At 46.4% G+C, this 23593-nt stretch overlaps 1 protein-coding gene across 2 annotated transcripts in view; it reads right to left on the bottom strand.

Moving 5' to 3' along the window:
- Positions 1–23593, bottom strand: part of PDCD6IP (programmed cell death 6 interacting protein) — a 500749-nt gene that overhangs the window by 250866 nt on the left and 226290 nt on the right. For both annotated transcript variants that reach the window (XM_086964745.1, XM_086964744.1), the window contains exon 11: positions 20752–20863. In XM_086964745.1, coding sequence (XP_086820871.1) covers positions 20752–20863 — 112 coding nt within the window. The remainder of the gene's footprint in view (positions 1–20751; positions 20864–23593) is intronic.

Genomic DNA, 23593 nt, shown 5'->3' with positions numbered 1-23593 from the left:
CTATTTTTAACTCCAGACTCTATATTTTGGTCCTCAGTATTTTGGAAGCATGCGGTTTCTGTAGTAGATATTTCCACATACAACCAACATGGATGGTTGTGCACATATGCTGCAACTTGCGTTTTGGACCAGTATAACCAAACTACCATACCTGAAGTCAGTTATTCAAGATCCTTTCAAGATGATACGGAGGAAGCTTTTCACAACTTCAAAGAATGTCTTAGAGCAGTCGCAACTTGGATGGATGCAAATCATTTAAAACAAAATTGACAAAATACATGTTTTGGTTTTTACCAAAATGAACACCTTCTATCGGGTGGTGGCCTGCCAAACACCTTTACTAATCATACCACATCTGCTAAAAATGTGTGCATCATCTTTGACTCCAGCCTCTCTTTTACGTCGGAAATTAATCATATTTCGTCTGTCTGCCTTATGAAGATGATAATTAGAAAGAAGTTTCTTGATCTGGTTCCTGAAGAGACTAGGTGAACAGTAGTTCATCCTTTAATTAAGTCCCATCTGGACTACTTGAACAGTCTCTACCTTGGTCTTCCTTCATATTTGATAAACAGATTTCAGCTAATTTGAAATGCAGCAACAGAACTAATCAGGAGAAAGCTGAGGCGCCATCACATCTCTCCATTTTTGAGACATCTACACTGGCTTCCAGTGGAATTTCGTATCAACTAAAGCTCTAACAGTGGCTTTCAGCACATATCATGGTGAGGCCCCATGGTATCTGCTGAATAGACTGTCTCTGTATACTCAAAAGAGGGCACTTAGATCCAACAATAGTCACCTTCTGCGGATTCCAAATTTCTGAAGTCTCGTCGTGGCGGCAACCCCATCACCATATGCACTGCAAGATTATGGACAGTCTTCCTTTCCAGTTATGGTTATTTGACTGTCAGTCTTCAAAAGGCAACTTAAAACCTTGGCGATTTGACTCCGTCTAGTTTCTAGTTACTTTGGCCTCTCTTTACTATCTGCTAAAGCGCTGGGACGCTACCTTCGATGCAGCTGTGCACTTAAGTGTCATTTGATTGATTGATTTATTGAAGATCATTTATTGTTGCGTTTCAGTACTTAAGGAGAATACCGCTTTTCTCAGCAATAAAGTCAAGATTTCCTTCAACATTTTTACAAATCCTTTATATTACTGGTCAGTTTTATTAACACAAAAATCCATTAATGACTGTGTCATCACACATAATTGATTTGGGAGTAGGTGGGACAAGTTGATTGTCTTACAGGACAGGTAGATTTATGTTGCATTTTGTCCCATGGACAAGTAGATTATTTAGAAATTTCCACATCCCTGGACATACATGTCTGGTTCAGGCCTGCGGGATACACACAGGCCTGAAGCCGACTTTCGCCCACAGTGCTGTTAAAAGAATGGTTATCACACTTAAATGGATACCGACCTGCGCACGTATCCTTTTGGTATCAGAACCCTTCCCACAGTTACTTCTTACGCTATTCGACCTAATTATTTTACGGTGCTATAGCCCTGTACTTCACACAATGACAACTCTGAACTGAACTCCCTCGGTCTTTACTTCGACTGGTATGCCTGAATTGGCGCGACAATGCATGGGTTTTTCAGCTCACCCAGTTTTCGCTGTGTCATGTGATGCCGGCTTTTCCATAGATGACGGTGTGGGAAAAAAAATCGCTTGCGATACATAGAGATGCTGTGGTTATGTCTGTACTCCTATGTAAATACCAGGGTAAGTTGTTTTGACTGCGTGTTTTTAGAGCCAGTCCGTAGATACCTGCCCATTTTTTCGAACAGGAAAGTGGGCCGTTTTCAAACCAAATAGGGGGAATGTCTTTTTACCTTTGACTTCTAATGAAGCAGAGGCAATTTTAGGTGAGAACAGCTAAAATGAAACCATGCTTCAGCCATTTTAGACTTCAAAAATCGTGAGTCTCCTGCCTGAACATCCACCATCAACACCACTACCACATCCACCACCATATCCCCCAGATACACCACATCTATATGTGTGTGTGTGTGTGTGTGGCTCTGTGTGTGTAGGTACACCCACCACCATCACATCAACCACCACATCCACCACCACATCCACCATCACCTCCACATCCACATCCACCATGACATCCACCACCACCACATCCACCACCACCACCGCATCCACCACCACCACCGCATCCACCACCACCACCACATCCACCATCACCTCCACATCCACCACCACATCCACCACCACATCCACCACCACATCCACCACCACCACATCCACCACCACCCCATCCACCACATCCACCACCACCCCATCCACCACTACCACCACCACCCCATCCACCACTACCACCACCACCGCATCCACCACCACATCCACCACCACCACATCCACCACCACCACCGCATCCACCACCACCACCACATCCACCACCACCTCCACCATGACATCCACCACCGCTACATCCACCACCACATCCACCACCACATCCACCACCACTACCACATCCACCACCACCACCACCACATCCACCACCACTTCCACCACATACACCACCACCACCACATCCACCGCCACCACATACACCACCACCTCATCCACCACCACATCCACCACCACCACATACACCACCACCGCATCCACCACCACATCCACCACCACCACATCCACCACCACCACCGCATCCACCACCACCACCACATCCACCACCACCTCCACCATGACATCCACCACCGCTACATCCACCACCACATCCACCACCACATCCACCACCACTACCACATCCACCACCACCACCACCACATCCACCACCACTTCCACCACATCCACCACCACCACCACCACATCCACCACCACTTCCACCACATACACCACCACCACCACATCCACCGCCACCACATACACCACCACCTCATCCACCACCACATCCACCACCACCACCACATCCACCACCACCACCACCACCACATCCACCACCTCCACATCCACCACCTCCACATCCACCACCTCCACATCCACCACCTCCACATCCACCACCTCCACATCCACCACCTCCACATCCACCACCTCCACATCCACCACCTCCACATCCACCACCTCCACATCCACCACCTCCACATCCACCACCTCCACATCCACCACCTCCACATCCACCACCTCCACATCCACCACCTCCACATCCACCACCTCCACATCCACCACCTCCACATCCACCACCTCCACATCCACCACCTCCACATCTACCACCTCCACATCCACCACCTCCACATCCACCACCTCCACCACCTCCACATCCACCACCTCCACCACCTCCACATCCACCACCTCCACATCCACCACCTCCACATCCACCACCTCCACATCCACCACCTCCACATCCACCACCTCCACATCCACCACCTCCACATCCACCACCTCCACATCCACCACCACCTCATCCACCACCTCATCCACCACCTCATCCACCACCTCATCCACCTCCACATCCACCACCTCATCCACCACCGCATCCACCACCGCATCCACCACCTCATCCACCACCTCATCCACCACCGCATCCACCACCACCACATCCACCACACCCTTCACCATCACTTCCACCACCACATCCACCACCACTTTCACCACAACCACCACATCCACCACCCCCACATCCACCACCCCCACATCCACCACATCCACCACCTCCACATCCACCACCACATCCACCCCCTCATGCACCACCATCACCACCACATCCACCATCAACACCACTACCACATCCACCACCACCATATCCCCCAGATCCACCACTACCACATCTATATGTGTGTGTGTGTGTGGCTCTGTGTGTGTGTAGGTGCACCCACCACCATCACATCCACCACCACATCCACCATGACAACCACCACAACCACCACCCCATCCACCACCACCACCCCATCCACCACCACCACCGCATCCACCACCACCACTGCATCCACCACCACCACATCCACCGCATCCACCACCACCGTATCCACCACATCCACCATCACCACCCCATCCACCATCGCTTCCACCACCACATCCACCATCACATCCACCATCACCTCCACATCCACCATGACATCTACCGCCACATCCACCACCACCACATCCACCGCATCCACCACCACCGTATCCACCGCATCCACCACCACCGTATCCACCACATCCACCATCACCACCACATCCACCATCACATCCACCATCACATCCACCATCACCTCCACCATCACCTCCACATCCACCATGACATCCACCGCCACATCCACCACCACCACATCCACCGCATCCACCACCACCGCACCCACCACCGCCGCATCCACCACCACTACATCCACCACCACATCCACTACAACCACCACCCCATCCACCACTACCACCACCGACGCATCCACCACCACCACCACGGCATCCACCATCACCACATCCACCGCATCCACCACCACCACATCCACCGCATCCACCACCACATCTACCATCACCACCACATCCACCATGACATCCACCACCACCACCACATCCACCACCACATCCACCACCACCACATCCACCACTACCGCCACATCCACCACATCCACCACCACATCCACCACCACATCCACATCCACCATGACATCTACCGCCACATCCACCACCACCACATCCACCGCATCCACCACCACCGTATCCACCACATCCACCATCACCACCACATCCACCACCACATCCACCATCACCACCACATCCACCATGACATCCACCACCACCACCACATCCACCATGACATCCACCACCACCACCACCACATCCACCATGACATCCACCACCACCGCCACATCCACCACCGCCACATCCACCACCGCCGCATCCACCACCGCCGCATCCACCACCACATCCACCACCACATCCACCACTTCCTCCACCACCTCATCCACTACCACCTCATCCACTACCACCTCATCCACTACCACCACATCCACCACCACCTCATCCACCACCACCGCATCCACCACCACCACATCCACCACACCCACCACCATCACTTCCACCACACCCACCACCATCACTTCCACCACCATATCCACCACCACTTTCACCACATCCACAACCACCACATCCACATCCACAACCACCACATCCACATCCACCACATCCACCACCTCCACCACCACCACCACCACCACCACATCCACCACCACATCCACCCCCTCATCCACCACCATCACCACCACATCCACCATCACCACCACTACCACATCCACCACCACCATATCCCCCAGATCCACCACTACCACATCTATGTGTGTGTGGCTCTGTGTGTGTGTAGGTGCAAATGCAATGTTCTTGGATTTTCGTCACAATAAAATACACTGAACATAATCTTCACAAAAGTTATTTACAAACGTTTAAGCTATTGCCATTATAAATTACAATAACTTTTATTTAAGTATTAATTATTTACAAAATTAAAAGCCATTGTTATTTGTAATATCAATACATCTAAGTCACGTAAATACAACACACATTGCATTACAAATGCTATAGGTGTCACATTTGCAAAAGTTAAGACTATTGACATTGTAACTGACAAAGCTATTAATTTTGCTACTTTCAAAACCAACACATAAATAAAAAAAGTGTCATTTACAATACCAATAGCTCAAACTTTCCTAATGCGAGACCTATTGCATTTCCAATGCTTGTTTTTATTTACTCCTTCCATGACAAAAGATCCTCAAGCTTAACAATATATTCCATCCATTTTATTGCAGACCCTCTGGTGTCCGCTGACCATCAACACCACGAATAAGACTGCTTTTTGTTTAAATAAGTTAAATATTATACTTTATCGCCAGTGTTTTGTTACGCTCAAATTGTAGGCATCCTGTGTCTCGGATCTTGGAGACAAATACTTTTTTGTGTTAGTCTGAGGCTTCACAACAGTGTTTACTCTGCCCCTAAATGAGACCTGGGAAGTCGTGGGCGCACACCATGTACTTCATGGACTGTGACTGATCAGGGCAGGATATCTACACATTTGGCAAAATAACCATTTCCAAGATGTCTGCTAATAACACTGGCAAAAAGAACAGATGAGGTACAAAATGCTGAACAATGCAAACATTCACCCCAGTCACAAAGATCTGGCTTTAATCCATTGTTCCTTTGCTCACCACGCCAACCCAGTTTGGACCAAGCTATATGCAAATCAGTCTTGACCCTGTTTCTCATGGGAACAGTCCAGCTCGAACTGCCAAGTCAGGACCTCCCTGGACCGGAAACAAGCAACCTAGGATCGGTTTAGAGTTATCAGCCAGGCTAACTTGAATCCAGTGGCACGGAACCCACATCTGGGCATATCCTTCCCACTTAGTGCAACAAAAGCAAAAAGAATAAATGATGGACAGAGTGCTGAACAATGCATACATTCACCCCTAGTCACAAAGATCTGGGTTTAATCCAAGAATCTATAGACCTATTTCAACTCATTCATTGCTGGCAAAGCTAACTGGATCTATAGCTATCACATATCCACAGAGTTACCTGGAGAAGAATGTGCTTATCGCACATTACCATTTGGAATCCAGGCCCTCATAGCATCAAAAACAGCAGTTTGGGATTTTATTTGACGAGGACAAGTTTGCAGGTTTCGTCCTGCTGGATTCACCAGCTCCACTTGACACTACAGGCCACAGGTGGCTTGTTTCATTTTAGAACAGAAGAAACATGTGCAGGGGAAGGCCCTGGAATTGATCTGTGTTTTTTAATAACCAGCCTTCATCAGCGGGTCCCACTTGATTTTAACAACAAAACCACAGTTTTGTGCTCCCGCAAGGCTCTACCTTGTTCTTCTAGGACTATTGCTGCACATGATGTTTGGTATCAGGTATATGTGTATGGTACCAACTCTTGTTGGATTTACAGCAGATATTTACACTATGCTTTATAGATCATAAGATCTTGAGGGTGGTTTACAAGACAGTTACCTGCCTGTCCTAGTATTTACTGACAGAAGAGACTTTGATTTCTTTCTCAGTGACAAACCCATAACCATTGACAAATTCAAATCTGCGATTAAGTTCTGAAAAGTAACAACACACCTGGCCAGTCTGTTATGTCCTTTTATAAATCTTATGTGAACTTGTTGCTCCAACTCCTAACTACAGTATTCAATACATTCTTATTGACAGGGAGGGTCACAAAAACCATGATAGTATCCATCAAAGTATTGACACAGAAATCTGATAAAAAATCTCAATTGTAGTGGATCTTATAGGCTGATTCACTGTTATATTTTGTTGTAAAAATCTTCCTGTCTACTTGTGGAACGCCTGCGACACGTGAGGCCCCTGCTTATAACAGCTGAACAATCAGTTTATTAATTACAGATGCACAATCAACTATACTAGATTGGCCTGCAAACTAACTGAGGCTACTGAGCATTACCAAATTCAAATGGTCCTTTTCTCGCTTGCAGTGGAGACGGCCTTAAGAGTAAATTGGCGATTCATACAGAAAGTCCACACCCAAACAGGAACAGGCATTTAAACTAGTAGATAATGTTCACAGCTAAGGATTAGCGGCCAGATTTCCCCAACAGTAACATTAACTAGAGGTATGAAAAAGTGGTGTCAACACTCCCCGTTGATAATCGCCCTGTCAATGCAACACTTAGTACAAATGCTAAAAATGTATCCCAATATCAAAGGAATTACATTCAGACAAAGAGAATATAAAATGTTGCTCTTTGAGGATGACATCCTTTGCCTCCTCAGGGACCTAGAGACTTCAATCTCAGTGTGGTTACAGGAATTAGAGAATTTTACAAATGCCTCAGGATTCAAAATTATTCTAAATCGTCCCCAAAGGTGGTCTCAATTAAGAAGGTGCAAGAAAAGAAGCTGCAAAAATTGCTAGTTCCAATGCATTGTGAACTCTATCCAATACTGGGAGGTCTTACGAGTAGGGCGAAGGACATTTATCAATACAATATACTGCCCTCATTAGAAGTCGGGGGGGGGGGGAACCTGTATAGAAAAGGGAAGTTTGAGATTCCATTGTTGTGCCATGTGGTTGGCATCAAATACTGGGAGGTCTTTCGAGTACGGCGAAGGACATTTATCGATACAATATACTGCCCTTGTGGTGGTCAGCATCATGGCATAGAAATGCGAAGTCACGCATAATAGCGTCTCCATAGCTGTCATGGGGCACTAGGAATCATCTTACTAAAGCACTGAAACTCGAGTGGCAGCGCACCATGCATGCTGCTCCAAGGGGAGGCTGGCTCAGAGGCCGCAAATCTTGCCACTGATATGCTGGTTCCAGTGGGACAATATGAGGATCATTCACACCCTCATCCCATCACGGCACGCAGTATATTTGAAGGCATTCACTGCAGCGTCTGAGTCCCCAATGGCTCTTTCAAAGACTATCAGCCTTGGGGTTAGGTTTGTGACACACACAACAGGCGGCTGTGATGTCAAGTCCTGATGCTGCCCGCCGGTGCGATGTGCAGCCAGTTAATGAATATAAAGTCTTAACGGGCAGCGGCTGCAGTGGGAATGGCAGTGCTGCTGGCTATGTACTGCTTTGTGCGACGGTAATTATTTGAAAATGATCCCGCAACTGAAGAGAGCCACCAGACCCACCAGGGAGCCAGCAGCTGAGTAAGTAGTTCAGCAGCCCAGCATAGCTGCCAAGGTACCAATCATTTGCAAAGCAACAGGTCTCGCATTTACTAGAGTGTGAGCTATTGGCAATGTAAATGACAATGCCTTTTATTTAAATGTTGTTTTTAAAAACAGATAAATAAAAGCGTTGTCACTTACAATGCCAATAGCTTAAACTCTCGCAAATGCAAGACCTATTGCATTGCAAATTCATTTGGCGCCCGTGCTGTAAAAATATTTTAAAAGCGTTAGGAGACACCTTGTCCTGCCTGCAACAGAAAGGCAGGACAAACTGAAAAAAACACCAGTATCCACTATTAGTAGAAACATGGACCTGAGAACCCTGTCTCTGCGGAGACTTGGGCAAAAATCTACTCAAGAGCAGCTATGTCCTCCATAAGTGTACAACACAGGGAAAATGCACACAAAAACCTAATGCAATGGTACTTCACCCCACTCAAATGAATGCTGACAGTTGTTGGAAAAGCTGTGTAGGACGAGGTAGTAAGATGCGAATTATGTGGTGGTCCTGCACTACAGTACAGGGATTCTGGGGACAAATGGGGACAAACATTCAACATCATGGGAATTTGACACCCACTAGAACTAATTATACTACCTTTAGGTGCCACAGGAGAAGACGGTTTACCCTCTCACAAAACCAACAGGTAAACTGTTCACACACATTTTATCAACAAGGCTGCCATTCGCACACATCTGAAAACAAAAACGTACCCACCCCATCTAAAATCTCAACAATTTACGCAAGTAAAAAAGTAACAGCCATTTATCTATCACAAAATAATGACATTTGAAAAGAACAGTTACATTTTAAAATGTACTTGTAAAGGGGTAAAAGACAGGGTTAAAAAGTATGTCCAACACACTTCAACGGTCGGGTATAGGGGAGATGTCACTGACATCAACCTCGGAGGTTTAAGATGAAATGTGACTTCTTTACTGGTGTTTTAGAAATGCTAAAATACTGATTTCCTATGTATTCTTCCAATGAATGAATGAATGGAGGAAGACTTATACCGTGCAACTTAGCCCAAGGGCATCAAGGCGCCAATCAGGTCAAATAGTCTAAATTCTCCAGGTACACGTCTACGAGTAAGCCTCTGCAAAGAACCAGGTTTTCAATGCTTTACGAAAAAAGCGCAAGAGATGGTTGTCCTGCCAGTTCTGGTGGGAGGGAATTCCAGAGCTTGGGTGCCAGGGGGGTAAACCCTCTACCTCCCCATCCCCATCTTGCTTTTGCAAATCTAGGAACTAGAAGAAGATTTTTATTTGATGAGCGGAGGGCTCTAATGGGGGCATAAGGGTGGAGGAGGGACCTGATACCCTCAGAACCAGAGCCATACATAGCCCCATTGGCGAGGCAAAGAATCTTAAAAGAAATCCTAGACTGGATAAGCAGCAAGTGTAAGTTTTTTCTGGCCAAAGATGCTGAGGAAAGCCTGGGAAGGTTAAGGACCATCTTGGCCGCGGCATTTTGCACTATCTGCAAGCGATGGTTGAGGCTCTTATTTAGACTTACATTAAGTGCATTGCAGTTATCCAATCTCGAGGAAACAAGTGCCACTGTAGCTTGCTTCCGGGCATCAGGGGAGAGATAGGATGCAACCTTTCTGAGGATCCTGATAATACCACAGCAGGTGGAGACAGTCCTACTAACTTGGCGGTCAAAAGAAAGAGGTATCTACCAGAACCCCCAGATTCCTAGCGAAATGAGAGGGAAGGGTACAATTCCCAAGGGAGGCCAGCCACCAATCGTTCGACCAGACGTCTTGATTGCCTCCGAAGATCAGGACCTCTGTCTTCTCTCCAATAAGCTTTAAAAAATTCTGAATCATCCATTGGGATACTGCCTCCATGCAATTTCTGAAATTCAGGGCAGAGTCACTCACCGACTGCGTAAGTGAGACCATGATTTGGGTGTCGTTGGCGTAAGACAACACCTCAAACCCGAAAGATCTCACTACCCTGGCAAGAGGGGCTACATAAATGTTGAAAAGCGTGACACTTAAAGAAGATCCCTGGGGGACCCCACATTGCACAGATTTAGAGGGGGACAGAAAGTCACCCAGCTTCACCCTTTGCTCTCTCTGATTGAGAAAAGAGGCCAAGAGGCTCAGGGCTGGGCCTCCAACTGCTATCTCCCTAACTCGAGAGACCAGGACAGAGGGAGACAGGGTGTCTAAAGTCGCCGTAAGGTCGAGTAGGACCAAAAGAGTGGTAAGGCCCTTATCGACCTTCGAGCGAATGTTGTTAATAACCACAGAGAGGGAGGATTCAGTACTGTGGGCTCTTCGAAAGCCATATTGTGAGGTATCCAGCAGGTTGAAGTCATCCAAGAAGGAGCTGAGGTAGCGATTCAGATGAGATTCAAGCATTTTAGCGGGGGCAGGTAGTAAGGAAATAGGTTGAAAGTTTTTCAACACCCCAGGGTCCAAAGAGGCCTTCTTCAAAAGAGGTTTAACGACCGCCATTTTCCATATGCGAGGGAATATTCCCTCCGTAATTGCTAAGTTCATCACCTCTAAAAGGGGGGGGAATAACTACTTCCCTACAGGCCTTCAGGACCTTGAGCGGACAAGGATCCAGAGGGGAGCCAGATTTATTTATATTGTCAAGGAGCAAATTGATCCCCTCCAGGGTAAGGAGAGGGAAATTAAGGAAGCTAGCACCTGAATCATTAACGCGAGATCCAGCGGAAAGGGAGATCAGCTCCAGGTTGAGGCATTCCAGTGCATTATCGATATCAGCAATTTTGATGTGAAAGAAAATTGAAATTCTATCACAGAGCTCTTGGGTTTCCACTATGGGATCCACAGCCTGGGGGGTGGAAAGAGAGTCCACCAATGACCAACTCAATGACAAAGATGTTTCATGCAACCAAATCAAACCAGCAACATGTGTGTATTTGGAAACCTCAAGGTAGAGGTGTATAAACGATGGCTAAAATTGCTAATATAATTGTGCAAATACAATACCAAAAGCAGCTGGCCTTCAGAATAATTTTCAGAGTACATTGGTACACTGGCTTAAAGAGTGAACACTAAATACACAAATGAAATATACAAAAGATGCCTGCAGGTTAATGTGTGAAACATTAGATCATTGAATAAGCAATGTTTATATATGAAATTATGTTTCTTTTACTCCCTTAGGGATCTCCTATGAATAGATTATAAAGAATAATCACAAAATACCAGGCATAATGTCAGAAAAGCGACAAGATGTGATAATACAACATCTTTTCTCATGCTTTGTTACTTTTGTCCTCCGCCTAGTTTGCATATTCCAACAAAAACTCCTATAACATATTAAAAGGAGTGTGGCCAAGATGACGGAGTGAGCGGACAAGCTTTCTCTGCGCTCTGTCCTTGCCAGACCATAGCACAGCTGAAAACTGCCTCCTGATGGGATCTCTGGTGGGGGACCCCTAATACCACCTGGGGGCGAGACTGGAGAACTCTGGAGAAGACGGGACCTGGTTAGCGCATGATTTGACCCACCGAGGCCTGCCATGCGATGGAGGCAAACCGCGCTGCTCCCGGGGGCAAGCTGCAGGGCCTCTAGTGTCTGTGGCCCAGGAGGAGAGCAAGCACGAAAAAGGCTGGAGGAAGGGCCCCCCGGGACGGAGAGGAGTTGGTGTTGAAGGTGCAGCGGGGGACCCAGGTCCTGGCATGCAGCAGTGCCTAGACACCTTAGGGAGAAGGCACTTTCGGGTGCGGTCTGACCTGCTGGCCTACATTGTCACTGAGCAACTCGGAGCCTGGGGCTTGCGTGTGGCCCAGGGAAGGGGCCGCTGCATTGGTGAGTGATTGTCGGCAGGATCGAGGTGGCTGTGGGACGCCGTATCTTCCCCACAGGTGCCCTGGCCTTAGAATTTTAAGCTCGCCAGGGTGGGTGCTTGCGGCCTCTGTGCCCCCACCCACTTCTGCAGCAATATCTCAGGGGGTGCCCCCCTCCTTAATCACCCTGAAAACTGGTGCCGTGGAGCATTGCAGGAGGAGGGAGAGTGGCCTATTGCAAAATAACCTGTGGATCTCCTGTCCGTCTGGCCTGCTTTGGGCTTTCCTCAGCGCGTGGGGGAACTGGGGTTGCCCATTGTTGGGCCTGTTTCTGAAGGCCAGTTTGTGAATCCGGAGCCCGGCCAGGCTCACCACTTTGCTCTCGCTATCTGCACCTAGCTCGCTCTCTCCGGTGCCCGGGCGTGAGGTTACACTACTGACTGGAAGAAACATCACTAGCCGCCTCAAGTAGCAGAGCCTGACACCATCTGCCCCTGCTCTGGGCAAGAGGGGGTACGTTGCAGATCCCTGGTCAACTGAAGGTCAACTGAATAAATGACAAGACGGAGCCGGGGGACCATATTAGTGACGTGGTCTTCTGTGTTGCCATTGCCCACGCTGGGACTAGAGGGGGTGACGCTTGGCCTCTGATCTGCGCTTCCTCCTGCAGGCGGGGGCTGGGATGGGACTCTGAGGAATGCCCAAGGCCTGTTGGATTTGCCCTCCTGCGAACCTCTGCGAGAAGTGCGCCGGCCCTTCTTACTCACTGCATCTCTTGGAACCTGGACATTAGAGGCAGGAGTCATAGCCTACACGAAGGGCAAGAAAGATAGTTCAGTCAAGGAAATGCTGCTCAAGAACACTATGTAGGCTCATCAAGGAGAGTGCGCCACAGAGGTTCCCAAGCATGCCGGAGGTTGGGACAGAGCAGAGAGCTCGGTGACCCAGGAGTTCCTGGAGGCGTTGTTCGCTTTCCTTCACGAAGACCTACATATGGTTAAAAAAGACCTAGCAGCAGAGCTCAGGGAAGCTCGTCAAGACATCGAATAAGTGTGGGAAAGGGTTGCGGCATTGGAGGAGAGCTCCCTTTCAAGGGATGCGGAGGTTGAGGCTCTTCAGCAGGAAATCATCCAACTATATGACCAGCAGCTGGATCTCCAGACCCTTGCAGAGGACCTAGAGAATAGATCAAGAAGGAATAACATCCGCATAAGGGGGGTGCCTACGGTGGCAGAGCTAGAGGGTTACGTCCATGAACTATTCAAAAGCGTCCTAGGAGACAGCACATCAACTGGAACCAGGGTGGACTGTGCCACAGAGTTAGCCTCCCCAGGGCCTCCTCGCCCACCTGCAGACATTTTGGTCAGTGTCCACAACTTCACCAAGAAAGAGGCGATCCTTTGAGCTGCCAGATCTGAGCAGTAAATGCAATTCCGGGGTCATTCAATCCAGCTATTCCAGGACCTGGCATCCACGACCCTCCGGACGCAATTTCGACCCGTCACCGCCCACGTTTGTGCCCAGGGTATCTCATACTCTTGGGGCCATCCATTACACTTTATCTTCCAGTTGAACGGCAAACTCCACCAACTGCCCTCCATTGTGCAGGCTTGTAAGATTCTCGACCTGTCTGACTCGGATGCCCGACACCTTGAGCAGGGTGGTGGAGTCCAGGGCAGGGCCAGCCGTGGACCTAGGCGTGGCTTGTGGTCTATGCCCCATTGCCGGGATCCTATCACCATGTCTCAGGAAAGGTTTGAAGTGCTGCAATCCTTCTATGGTGAGAGTAAGCCTGATGTTGATTCCCCACCATAAGCTACTGTGATTCAACAGAAGGGCAGTCATGGTGGGGGTGGAGGTGGAGGTGCTAAGACATTCTATCTACTGTTGGCTTGCTTCCCTCTAGGTAACTCCATGAACTCCGATTCCCAAGTCAAGATGGACCTTATGGACAATATGTTTATTCTTGTTTTTTTTATTCATTTTTTTTAGGTTTTTGGGTTTTGTTTTGGGGCTCCTCTTCAGACTGTCTATATATAGACGAGATGACACTTCTAGGACCTGCCTCGGTTCCCCCATAGTTTCAGGTCACACCTATTCTTCACGGTCGACCTTTAGTGCCCCACAGATTAACATGGCCTGGCCTACCCCACACCCTGAATTATGGGGATAAAATAGCTTAGTGTCTCCGTGAAAGGCCTTAACAACGCCACAAAAAGATTAGCAAGTCTTTTTTACTACTTCAAACAGGCTCAAGGAGATATCTGCCTGCTTCAGGAGACACATTTGCATGCACAGGATACCCACAGAATGCGCTCTAAGAACCTTCCACACCAGTTTTGGTAGTCTAGGAGGGGGAAGGGGTCAGAGTGGCGATCCTGTTCTCCAATCGCTTCTGGGGGACGATTTTGGGTACCTGCCAAGAGATTAAGGGTTGACTGTTGACTGTACGGGTTCAGTTAGGCCCATTACACCTCACAATAGCCTAGCTCTACGCCCTCAATAAGCATCAGGAATCCTTTATCACTGAGGCTCTTGCCATGGTCTTACAATCGCCAGACCAGGCATTTCTGGTGGGGGTAAGACTTTAATTTGGTGATGGAGGGAGGTCGTGACCACTCTGGACAGAGGTTCAAACATTCAGGTGCCCGCTCACCCGAGGGAGTGACCTGGCTGGCGGACTGCAGGTTCTGTGATGTTTGGCACTTACAACTTCCTGATGAGCGGGATTATACATTTTACCCAGGGGTGCACAAATCCTATGCTCGTCTGGACCATTTCTTAGCATCTCCTGCTGCGTGGGATCGAGTTACAGCTTCCTCTATTGAGCCCCGCTCACTGTTGGACCATGAGGCAATCACACTCACCTTTGCGCCCCCCTCTCAGAGTTAACCATGGCGGCTTCGAGAAACACAACTGCATTCCCCGGACATGGTGTCCTCAATTTGCCAGGTGATTATGGACTACTTGATCACCAACGACATAGGGGAGGATCCCTCTCCTCGGTATGGGAGACTCTTAAACTGGTTGCTGGGGTGGTTTGAGAGTGAAAACAGTGTTTGAGAACAAGAAGCACGAGAAATAAGAGGGGAATTAGAATAGTCAGTAATGGAACTAGAGTCCATACATAAACGCACAGGCGCCCTGGCGAAAACTGGAACAGGAAAGGCTCCAACTCAGATGTCTGGACCTAGACAAGGCTGAATACACCGTACTTCGGCTCAAACATAAAATCTATTTGGGATCCAATAAAAGTGGTCGTATGCTAGCTCACTACTTACAAAGAAATCAACACGTGAACGTAGTGAAGGCCATTTAAAACGCTCTTGGGGGCACAAGTATCCGACGTCTCATCCATTGTGACTGAATTCCGGGCGTTTTACGCAGACTTATACACAGGGTTGTGGCGACTGACCCTCATTCCTATAAGCAGTCGCCAGCGATCACTCCCCTTCCATTGTCAGAGTCGGAATCCCTTGTCCAACCCATTAGGATAGAGAAAGTGATATTTGCAATTGCAAGGCTGAAATAAATGAGGTCTCCGGGGCCGAATGGCTTCAGTGCCATCTTCTATAAGACGTTCTGTACCAAACTGGCCCCCCTGCTTACACACCTTATTAAATCCTTCTCTGACACAGCGGCTTTGACAGACTCCTTGGCATGCTACAAGCATCCATATCAGTGATCCCGAAGCCTGGGAAAGATGCACAATATTGGAGAGAGAACTGCCCGAATTCCTTGCTTAACATGGATGTGAAGCTTTTTGCTAGCATCTTGGCCCACTGCTTTAAACCCGGGATGTCTGGCCTCGATGCTCCTAATCAAGCTGTATTCATCCCCTCACGTCAATGTGGGGACAACGCCAAGCGGATATGCCACCTTATTGATAAGGTGCAGCGGTCTAGGGAGGCGGCCTTCTTGCTGGCCATCGACGCTGAGAAAGCATTCAATAGTTGCAAACAGGTAGGGCCAATGCACCCTCTCAGGTGCTTTGGGTCGGGGAGCGCTTCATCAACTGGGTACACAGCAGACACAGTAAGCCCAGCGCGGTGGTTCGTGTCAACAGCGTGAGCTCATGCAGAAGCCCGGTGGAAAAGGGCACTAGTCAGGGCTGCTCGCTCTCGCCGCTCCTTTTTGCTTTATACCTGGAAGCTTTTGCACAGAGGTTGCGGGATAACCCTGCAACAGTAAGCATCACTTCTGGGGCAGAACAAAACTTGATCAGCCTATATGTAGATGACATTCTTCATTGCTCAACCCTTCTCCTCGCTACCAGCCATTACTTTAGAGATGGAAGCATTTGGCTTGGTTTTGGGCTTCAAAGTAAACTTGTCGAAATCACAAATACTGAACATCACTATGCGCCAAGACACAAAGTATCATCCACACTCAATTAGATATCCAGTAGGGGGATTCTAATCTCCCCTACCTGGGTGTGGTGATAGCACAGAGTCTTACCAAGACTGCTAAAGTCAATTACTCCAAGCTCAGGGTCTCCATCCACTCAGACTTAGATCCTTGGAGGCGCCTCCCCCTCTCCTGGCTGGGAAGGATAGCTGTAGTAAAAATGAATGTTTTGCCTTGCGCTCTTCGTGTTTTCCAGAGCCTTCCCCTCTCTACCTTTCCCGGGAAGCTTTTCATCTGGGGTAAGACAAAGCAAAGAATTTGCATCAATTATTGCAGCGCACAAAGGGAAAGAGAGGACTGGTGGTTCCCAACATGTTGCGATACTACCAAGCAGCACAGCTTCGAAACCTGGTTGCATGGAACCAACTATTGACCAAGAATCACTGGGTTTTCATGGACCAGGCAGTAGCGGGGTCAAACACCTGACAAGAGGTTTGGCTCTCCAGCACCCATAGAGCTTGGGGCCTATACTCCTCTCCGGTCCCCAGCCACACGATGAAAATAGGGGACAGGTTAGCGGTAGCTGCTGGGCTTTCGTCGTTCCCTTCTCCAATTACCCCATTGTTTGCTACCCCAGAGTTCCCACCTGGGATGTCACAGGGAGTCGGCAAGCGATGGTTAGAGGGGGGTTGTAAGAGGGTGGGTTGCATTTTAGACCGTGAAGTGTTGATTCCCTTAAACCAACTCAAAACTCAATATACTCTGACAGATCAAGACTGTTTCACACACTCCCAACTGACTCCTGGCTACCCCACGCTCAAGTGTGGCCTAATGCTGGCAGGCCTATGCCTGCCTATGAGAAGTGGCTATTTCTTAAAAAAGATGATAAAAAACTGATCACAGAAAGCTACTTGTCAAAGGCTCCTAGTCACAGGTCTCCCGACCAGCTCCGCTGGGAGGAGGTACTTGGCGTAAGCTTACGGACAAGGAATGGGCTGATCTATTTTACAGGTTTCGTCACACAGCATATAACGCAGGACATACTGAAACCACCTTTAAAATCACCTCATACTGGTATTACATCCCTTCACGCATACAGAAGTGGAATGCGCAGAGCGGCGGCAAATGCTGGCGGGGATGTGGCAGCCCCGGGACTTTGACACACCCACTATGGAAGTGCTCCAAACTCACGAGATACTGGGAATCAATATTAAACGATACAGATAGCGCTTTTCATACAAAACATCCCAGATTCCCCACATACATACTCATGGGACTTCCCAAAGCTCTCACGTATCCTCTCCGATCCACCAGAGGCCGCCAGATTGCTCTAGCCCTTAATGGGGCGCATAGGGGGCTCCTGATGAATTGGGGTTCTGATAAATCCCGGAACACTGGCAATGGATTCACCAGCATTGAGAATTACTGGGGTTGGATAGACTTTCTATGGGCTTTCTCTGCTTTTGCTCTCTCTGGTACCTATCTCTGGTATTAAGTATCTTTTTAATCTTCTAGCAGTACAGCGCCGATCACCAGGTGACTCACTCCTCCCTGCAGAGACACACTGGCACTGTTTTATCTCCAGCCTAGTCTCCACTATAAGTTAGGCCAGGTTATGTCTACAAACATGTGTCGAACAGAACACCAAGATGGATCGATTCTATCCAAAGGTTCGCCTTATACTGGTGTCACCTAGTCTACATTTTCACCACACTAAGGAGTGGTGTGGCAGAAAACCGGTGAAAACAAATCAGTGGTTTTATCAGGTGCTTAAACATTTTGGGGTGCAGCTTGTGATTACGCATCAAGAGTGAAGATAAAAGCTTATCTTCCCAGTATTTAGTTGGTTATAAAAAGAAAAAAGTGAGCGTCTAAGCGCAAAGCTCTGTCAGAAGCCCACGGCCAGTGCAACAAAGTCGGAGCACCTAATGCCAAGGCTGGTGTAGTCTTGAAGCTACCTGATGCCTTGTTAATCCATTACCAAGTACTTCCTGCCCTTTTATCTAACTCTCCCAGGTTCCTGCTGTCTCCCTTTATGGTAGTTTTTCCATCATTCTCTTCCTCAATCTTTCCGCTTTGTTTTTCTGTCTCTTGTTCTCAGTAAATGTCTGAAGCAGAAAAATAAGTGCCAATGGCCAAAAATGAGTGCCGGTGGCCCCCACCGGCTCAAATTAAGCACTGCATCTTTCTCACCTAACCTATACTCAAAGGAAGCACCTACCCTTCCTCCCCTCTGAATTACCTCGGGCAGCCTATTGCCCCAGAACCTTTTAATTGTGTTCACCCCATTTAGTAGGACTACTGACGGAAATTAACAGCAGCTCAGCGTTGCAACTCTTTCCAGTACAGGACCTTCTTTTGCGGTGTGGGTTCTCTCCCATGCAAGTCACCCCATCCTGGATTCCCCTTGGTGTCTAGTTTTTACAAATGTGCAGCTTTTTGAGGTTTTCCTAGGTGCCTGCAGAGCTAGGGCCCAAAATCCACAGCTAGCCACATTGCAAAAAAGAGTCAGTTTTAGGTTGAAAAGTGTGATGTGCACATATTGAGTTTTGGGCCCTTTCAAATCATGGCCACGAGGCCTACCCACACAAGTATGGTACCATTTTATCTGGAGACTTACAGGAACATAGACCAGTAGAACAAGTGTTATTACCAATTCTATTTCTCTGCATTTGTTCCTTCCAAACGTAAGCCAGTGTGTAAGAAAGAAGCCATTTTGAGATATTCTAATTCACATGCTAGTATGTGGTACCACAAATTCAGAGATGTACAAATAACTACTAATCCTAAACTCCATATCTTGTGCCCATTTCGGAAATGTATAGGTTTTCCTTGATACTTAGTTTTCACTCTTTACATTTTACCATATGAATCACTCTACACCGGGTACACAATGAAAAAACATTTCAAGGTGCAGCTTAGTTATTTGCACTGGATACTTAGAGTTCTTCGAAAACCCACAAACTCTATATATCACCTACAACCAGAAGGATCTAGCAGATGTATTGGTATATTACTTTTGAAAATCAACATGGTGACGAGAAGTTACAAGTGAAAAAACATGGTCACAAATGGATGTTTTTTCCTACTAATTTTCAATATTTTTTTTCAACACTTAGTTTCTTTGGGATAACCTTGAAGGATCTACACAAAAAACCTTGTTGAATATAGAATTGTGTCTAGTTTTCAGAAATGTATAGCAATCCAAGAATTACCATGGATTTTACACCAGTTTCCAACACAGACTGGAAGGAGATTGAAAGCACAAAAAAGAAGTAAAATTGGCACTCTTCCAGTAAAGTGCCACAACTTCGATAAGAAATGTGGTTCACTGGTTCAAGTCTGCCTGTTCCTGAAAGCTGGCGATTTTAGCACTGCAAACTTTTCGTTGATGCCATTTCCAGGGGAAAAACAGACACTTTCCTCTGCAGCACTTTTTCCCAATTCCCCCACAAAAAGCAAACTTAAGATATATTTTGGCTAATTTCTCAGTGCTCTCCATGGAATCTACAAACCCTGGGTACCATTAAAATCCCCAGGATATTGGAAAAGGAGGTCACAAATTTGGAATGGATAATTTATATGGAAAAAGTTATTGAGACATAAGCATGCAGTATACCAAATAGCCAAAAAAGGGCATAGCAGTGAAAGGGTTTAAACAAGACTCGTATTATCCTTCTACACAAGAAGCGCACAAGATCAACATCAAGCTAAATCTAATGCATGACAGGCTAATTTTCAATCTAAATACAAAATCCAAAGAACGTTTTTGTAGAAATGATTCCTAAAAATGGCTATACCATCCACCTGGTGAAAATAATCGTACAGTATCAATAGAGTTGTAAGATTAATCAATTGTTTGCACAGGATGTGAGAAATCCAAAGTAATGTTAGACATTTATGTTCAACTGGTATGCGTACTTGCCTCTATGTATGTTTAAACACATTTGGGCTCACCTGCTCTCAAAGGCTTGTAAAGTTCATTGGATGGTGTCCTTTGCCAGCGTTCAGTGAATTTTTTCCTTAAATCATTGTCTGTACTTTCTTCTTCATCCAACATCTTTAGCGACTGTTTTAAAAAAAAAAGTACCATATTATCTCAATACCTCTATTTAACAAAGAAAGATGAGGGAGGCAGCAAAAACGACTTACATTCCTAGCAAATAGCTAAAGAATCAGATATATTATGAATCAAAGGTGGGCAAAAGAAATAACTGTGCAAGCTTGCACTGTGCATTTTACAAGCTCCGACTATAGCTGGTCTTGGGAGACCATAAGGAATCTATCAGAATTAAGTCCAAGAAAGATGCTGCAGGAAGCTCCCCGGTTAAGGTCAAGGTGTGCTACAAGGTACTTTATTCAAACAACAATTGAACTTAGTTGTGAGTTGTACTAATGTAACACACTCAAAAGAATCCACAGGAAGCTCCCCAGCACCAAAACAGGGAGGAGCATAGGTTTGCCAAACTCTTGTCAAAGTATCTTGTTCCTCATAACAATCTCAAGCTGCAAATTGAGAAAGGGAGATAATAGAGGGTGAAGGAGGTGTTTGTTTTATGTTCAAATGCCATGAAAAAGGCATGGTTGGCTGTATTATATATATTGTTCAATCTTAAGTTCTCGGGCATATTGGACAGGTTATTGGACAGGTAAATGTTAAGGCACTGAGTATGCTTGTTGGTTTGACAGCCAACGTTAGTAACTAGGCTTTGATAATATCTACTGTTGATCACAGGGCAGGGGTTAAATCTCTATGTGAGCCTACAAACAATTTTACATCTCTTTATTTCACATAGATAAATGGAAGATCTGAAATAAACACTTCTGTCACATCTATGTGTAAGAGCCCCACACATGCCACATTCACCTCTCCAATGTTGCGAATTCAGACAAGTTACCCAACTTGATGTGGAGACTGCACTTCCTGCACTCAGGGGCCGTCATTTGCAGTGCTTACAAAGTCATGATAAAATGGTGCATATACATGTCATAAGAGGAAAAGAGGTGAAACGTACATTATCCAGTGTATTACATTAAGCAGAACTCTAGTGGTACTCCTGCAAGAGGCAAGTCCAACAAGAGTGTAATCTTTGCAGTCTTTTTATCCAGATAGTCACAAATACCAGCAATCTCTGCCTTCACTTGCTTATCTACTGGAATTCGATTTCATAATTCCCTTAGAATCTATCTGGAGTCTAGAGAAGTAAAACAAATATAAATCAAATTGTAGAGTTTGATACCATGGTGAGACAGGCTTTGCTAATCACAACACGATTGAGATCCATTTCAGTATAACAAGTTGTGGGTATAAGGGAGTTCAACAAAATGCGACTGGTGAAAGCTTCAAGTGTCTATTGCACACCTTAATCATAAACCAAGATTTACTCTAAAGCAAATATGCATTGTCATATTGTCCTTTGCTAGACTGCGTCTCAAAAAAAGAGCCCAATTGTTGGCCTGAGTCCTCTGACAACTGAATAATGTGGACTTTCAGAACTTGGCAAGACTTTGTCGGAAACCGATCATTCCACAGAAATATACCAGTACATATACAGACATTAGAGAAGTAAGTTTCATATGTACTTCTCCAAGAAAACCAGTGCGTCCCAACATGAAAAAAGAAGCAGTCCAATTACATTCATCATCAAGGTAACCAATGATATAACTACAATTGTGCTGAACTGATCCAACAAAAAAGACACAAACCATGGTTAGACTAAAGTCAGAGTCGTACAGATGAAGCAAGTGGTATCTGTCAGATTCTTTCATTTTCCATGCTTTCGGTCATTCTCTTACCCACCTTTATGTCAAAGCCAACCAGAAGATCGACCTTAACCTTGTGTCTACTAGACATTGATGCCTTTTCTGTCCCATGCACACTTTAGTTATGTGCTGGTCCTTTGAGAACCTTAGGCACAATAGGTGAAGTAAGTGACACCTCTGTAATTACTTTAATTGGAAGTGAACATGGTCAGCACTGGTTTTAAGATGGTGAATTTCAGAAGGCTTGGTAACATCTCCTGCTGTAATAAGGTCCTCATATTTACTTGTTTACAGAGGATTGGTGTAGGATTGCTCAACAGACTACCAGACAAGTGCGTACCATCCGCATTGCAAAGACTTGAGGTTTCAAAAGTGGTTAGTGTGGTGTTAAGAATTAAGGTTTGAATCAGAAAGTATGGGATTTCAAATTAATTACAAGGTCTACTTAAAATTCAAATTGATCTTTGTTGACTTCTTAATTTTGGCTCTAAGAATCTGAAAGGTACTGCAAAAAGTGTAAACTGCAAATAATATTAGTTGTTTAATTGTAGAACCACGGTGGCGCAACCTTTTTGCCTTTTGATATCATGAAGGAAAAAATACAATTGCTCTTTTTATCTTGACCCTGTTTCAGACACTAACAAACAGGGCTGTTTCTTATATGATGTGATGCGTCACTGGATCTTTTTTTTTACCATATTAGGCATATTACAGATCCATATGGACTGCATGAGCCTTGTGAAGATGTTGCAGGGATTCTGCACATATACAGAACTATGCACAGGAAAACAGGACCTCAGTGAATAGGGGTGTACCAACCTACCACATTAGTACCCAAAATCCCAAACCGACTAGCTATAGTGTCTCATTCGTTCTCAGACTACAGCCAAGCTACCAATGATTAGACAACCCAGAACACATCACTCTCTCTTGCGAATCGCGGGAGCCAGACAACTCTTTCGCTGACTCACTCATACTTGTCCACAATGCGAGTAATCTGAGACGCGGTATAGTTCAAAAAGTCCACTTTTACCAA

The sequence above is a fragment of the Lissotriton vulgaris genome, chromosome 4_1 (assembly GCF_964263255.1).
Source record: "Lissotriton vulgaris chromosome 4_1, aLisVul1.2, whole genome shotgun sequence".
In the NCBI taxonomy this organism is placed as follows: domain Eukaryota; kingdom Metazoa; phylum Chordata; class Amphibia; order Caudata; family Salamandridae; genus Lissotriton; species Lissotriton vulgaris.
The sequence above is the reverse complement of the archived record's forward strand: the minus strand, read 5'-3'. Positions and strand labels throughout refer to the sequence as shown.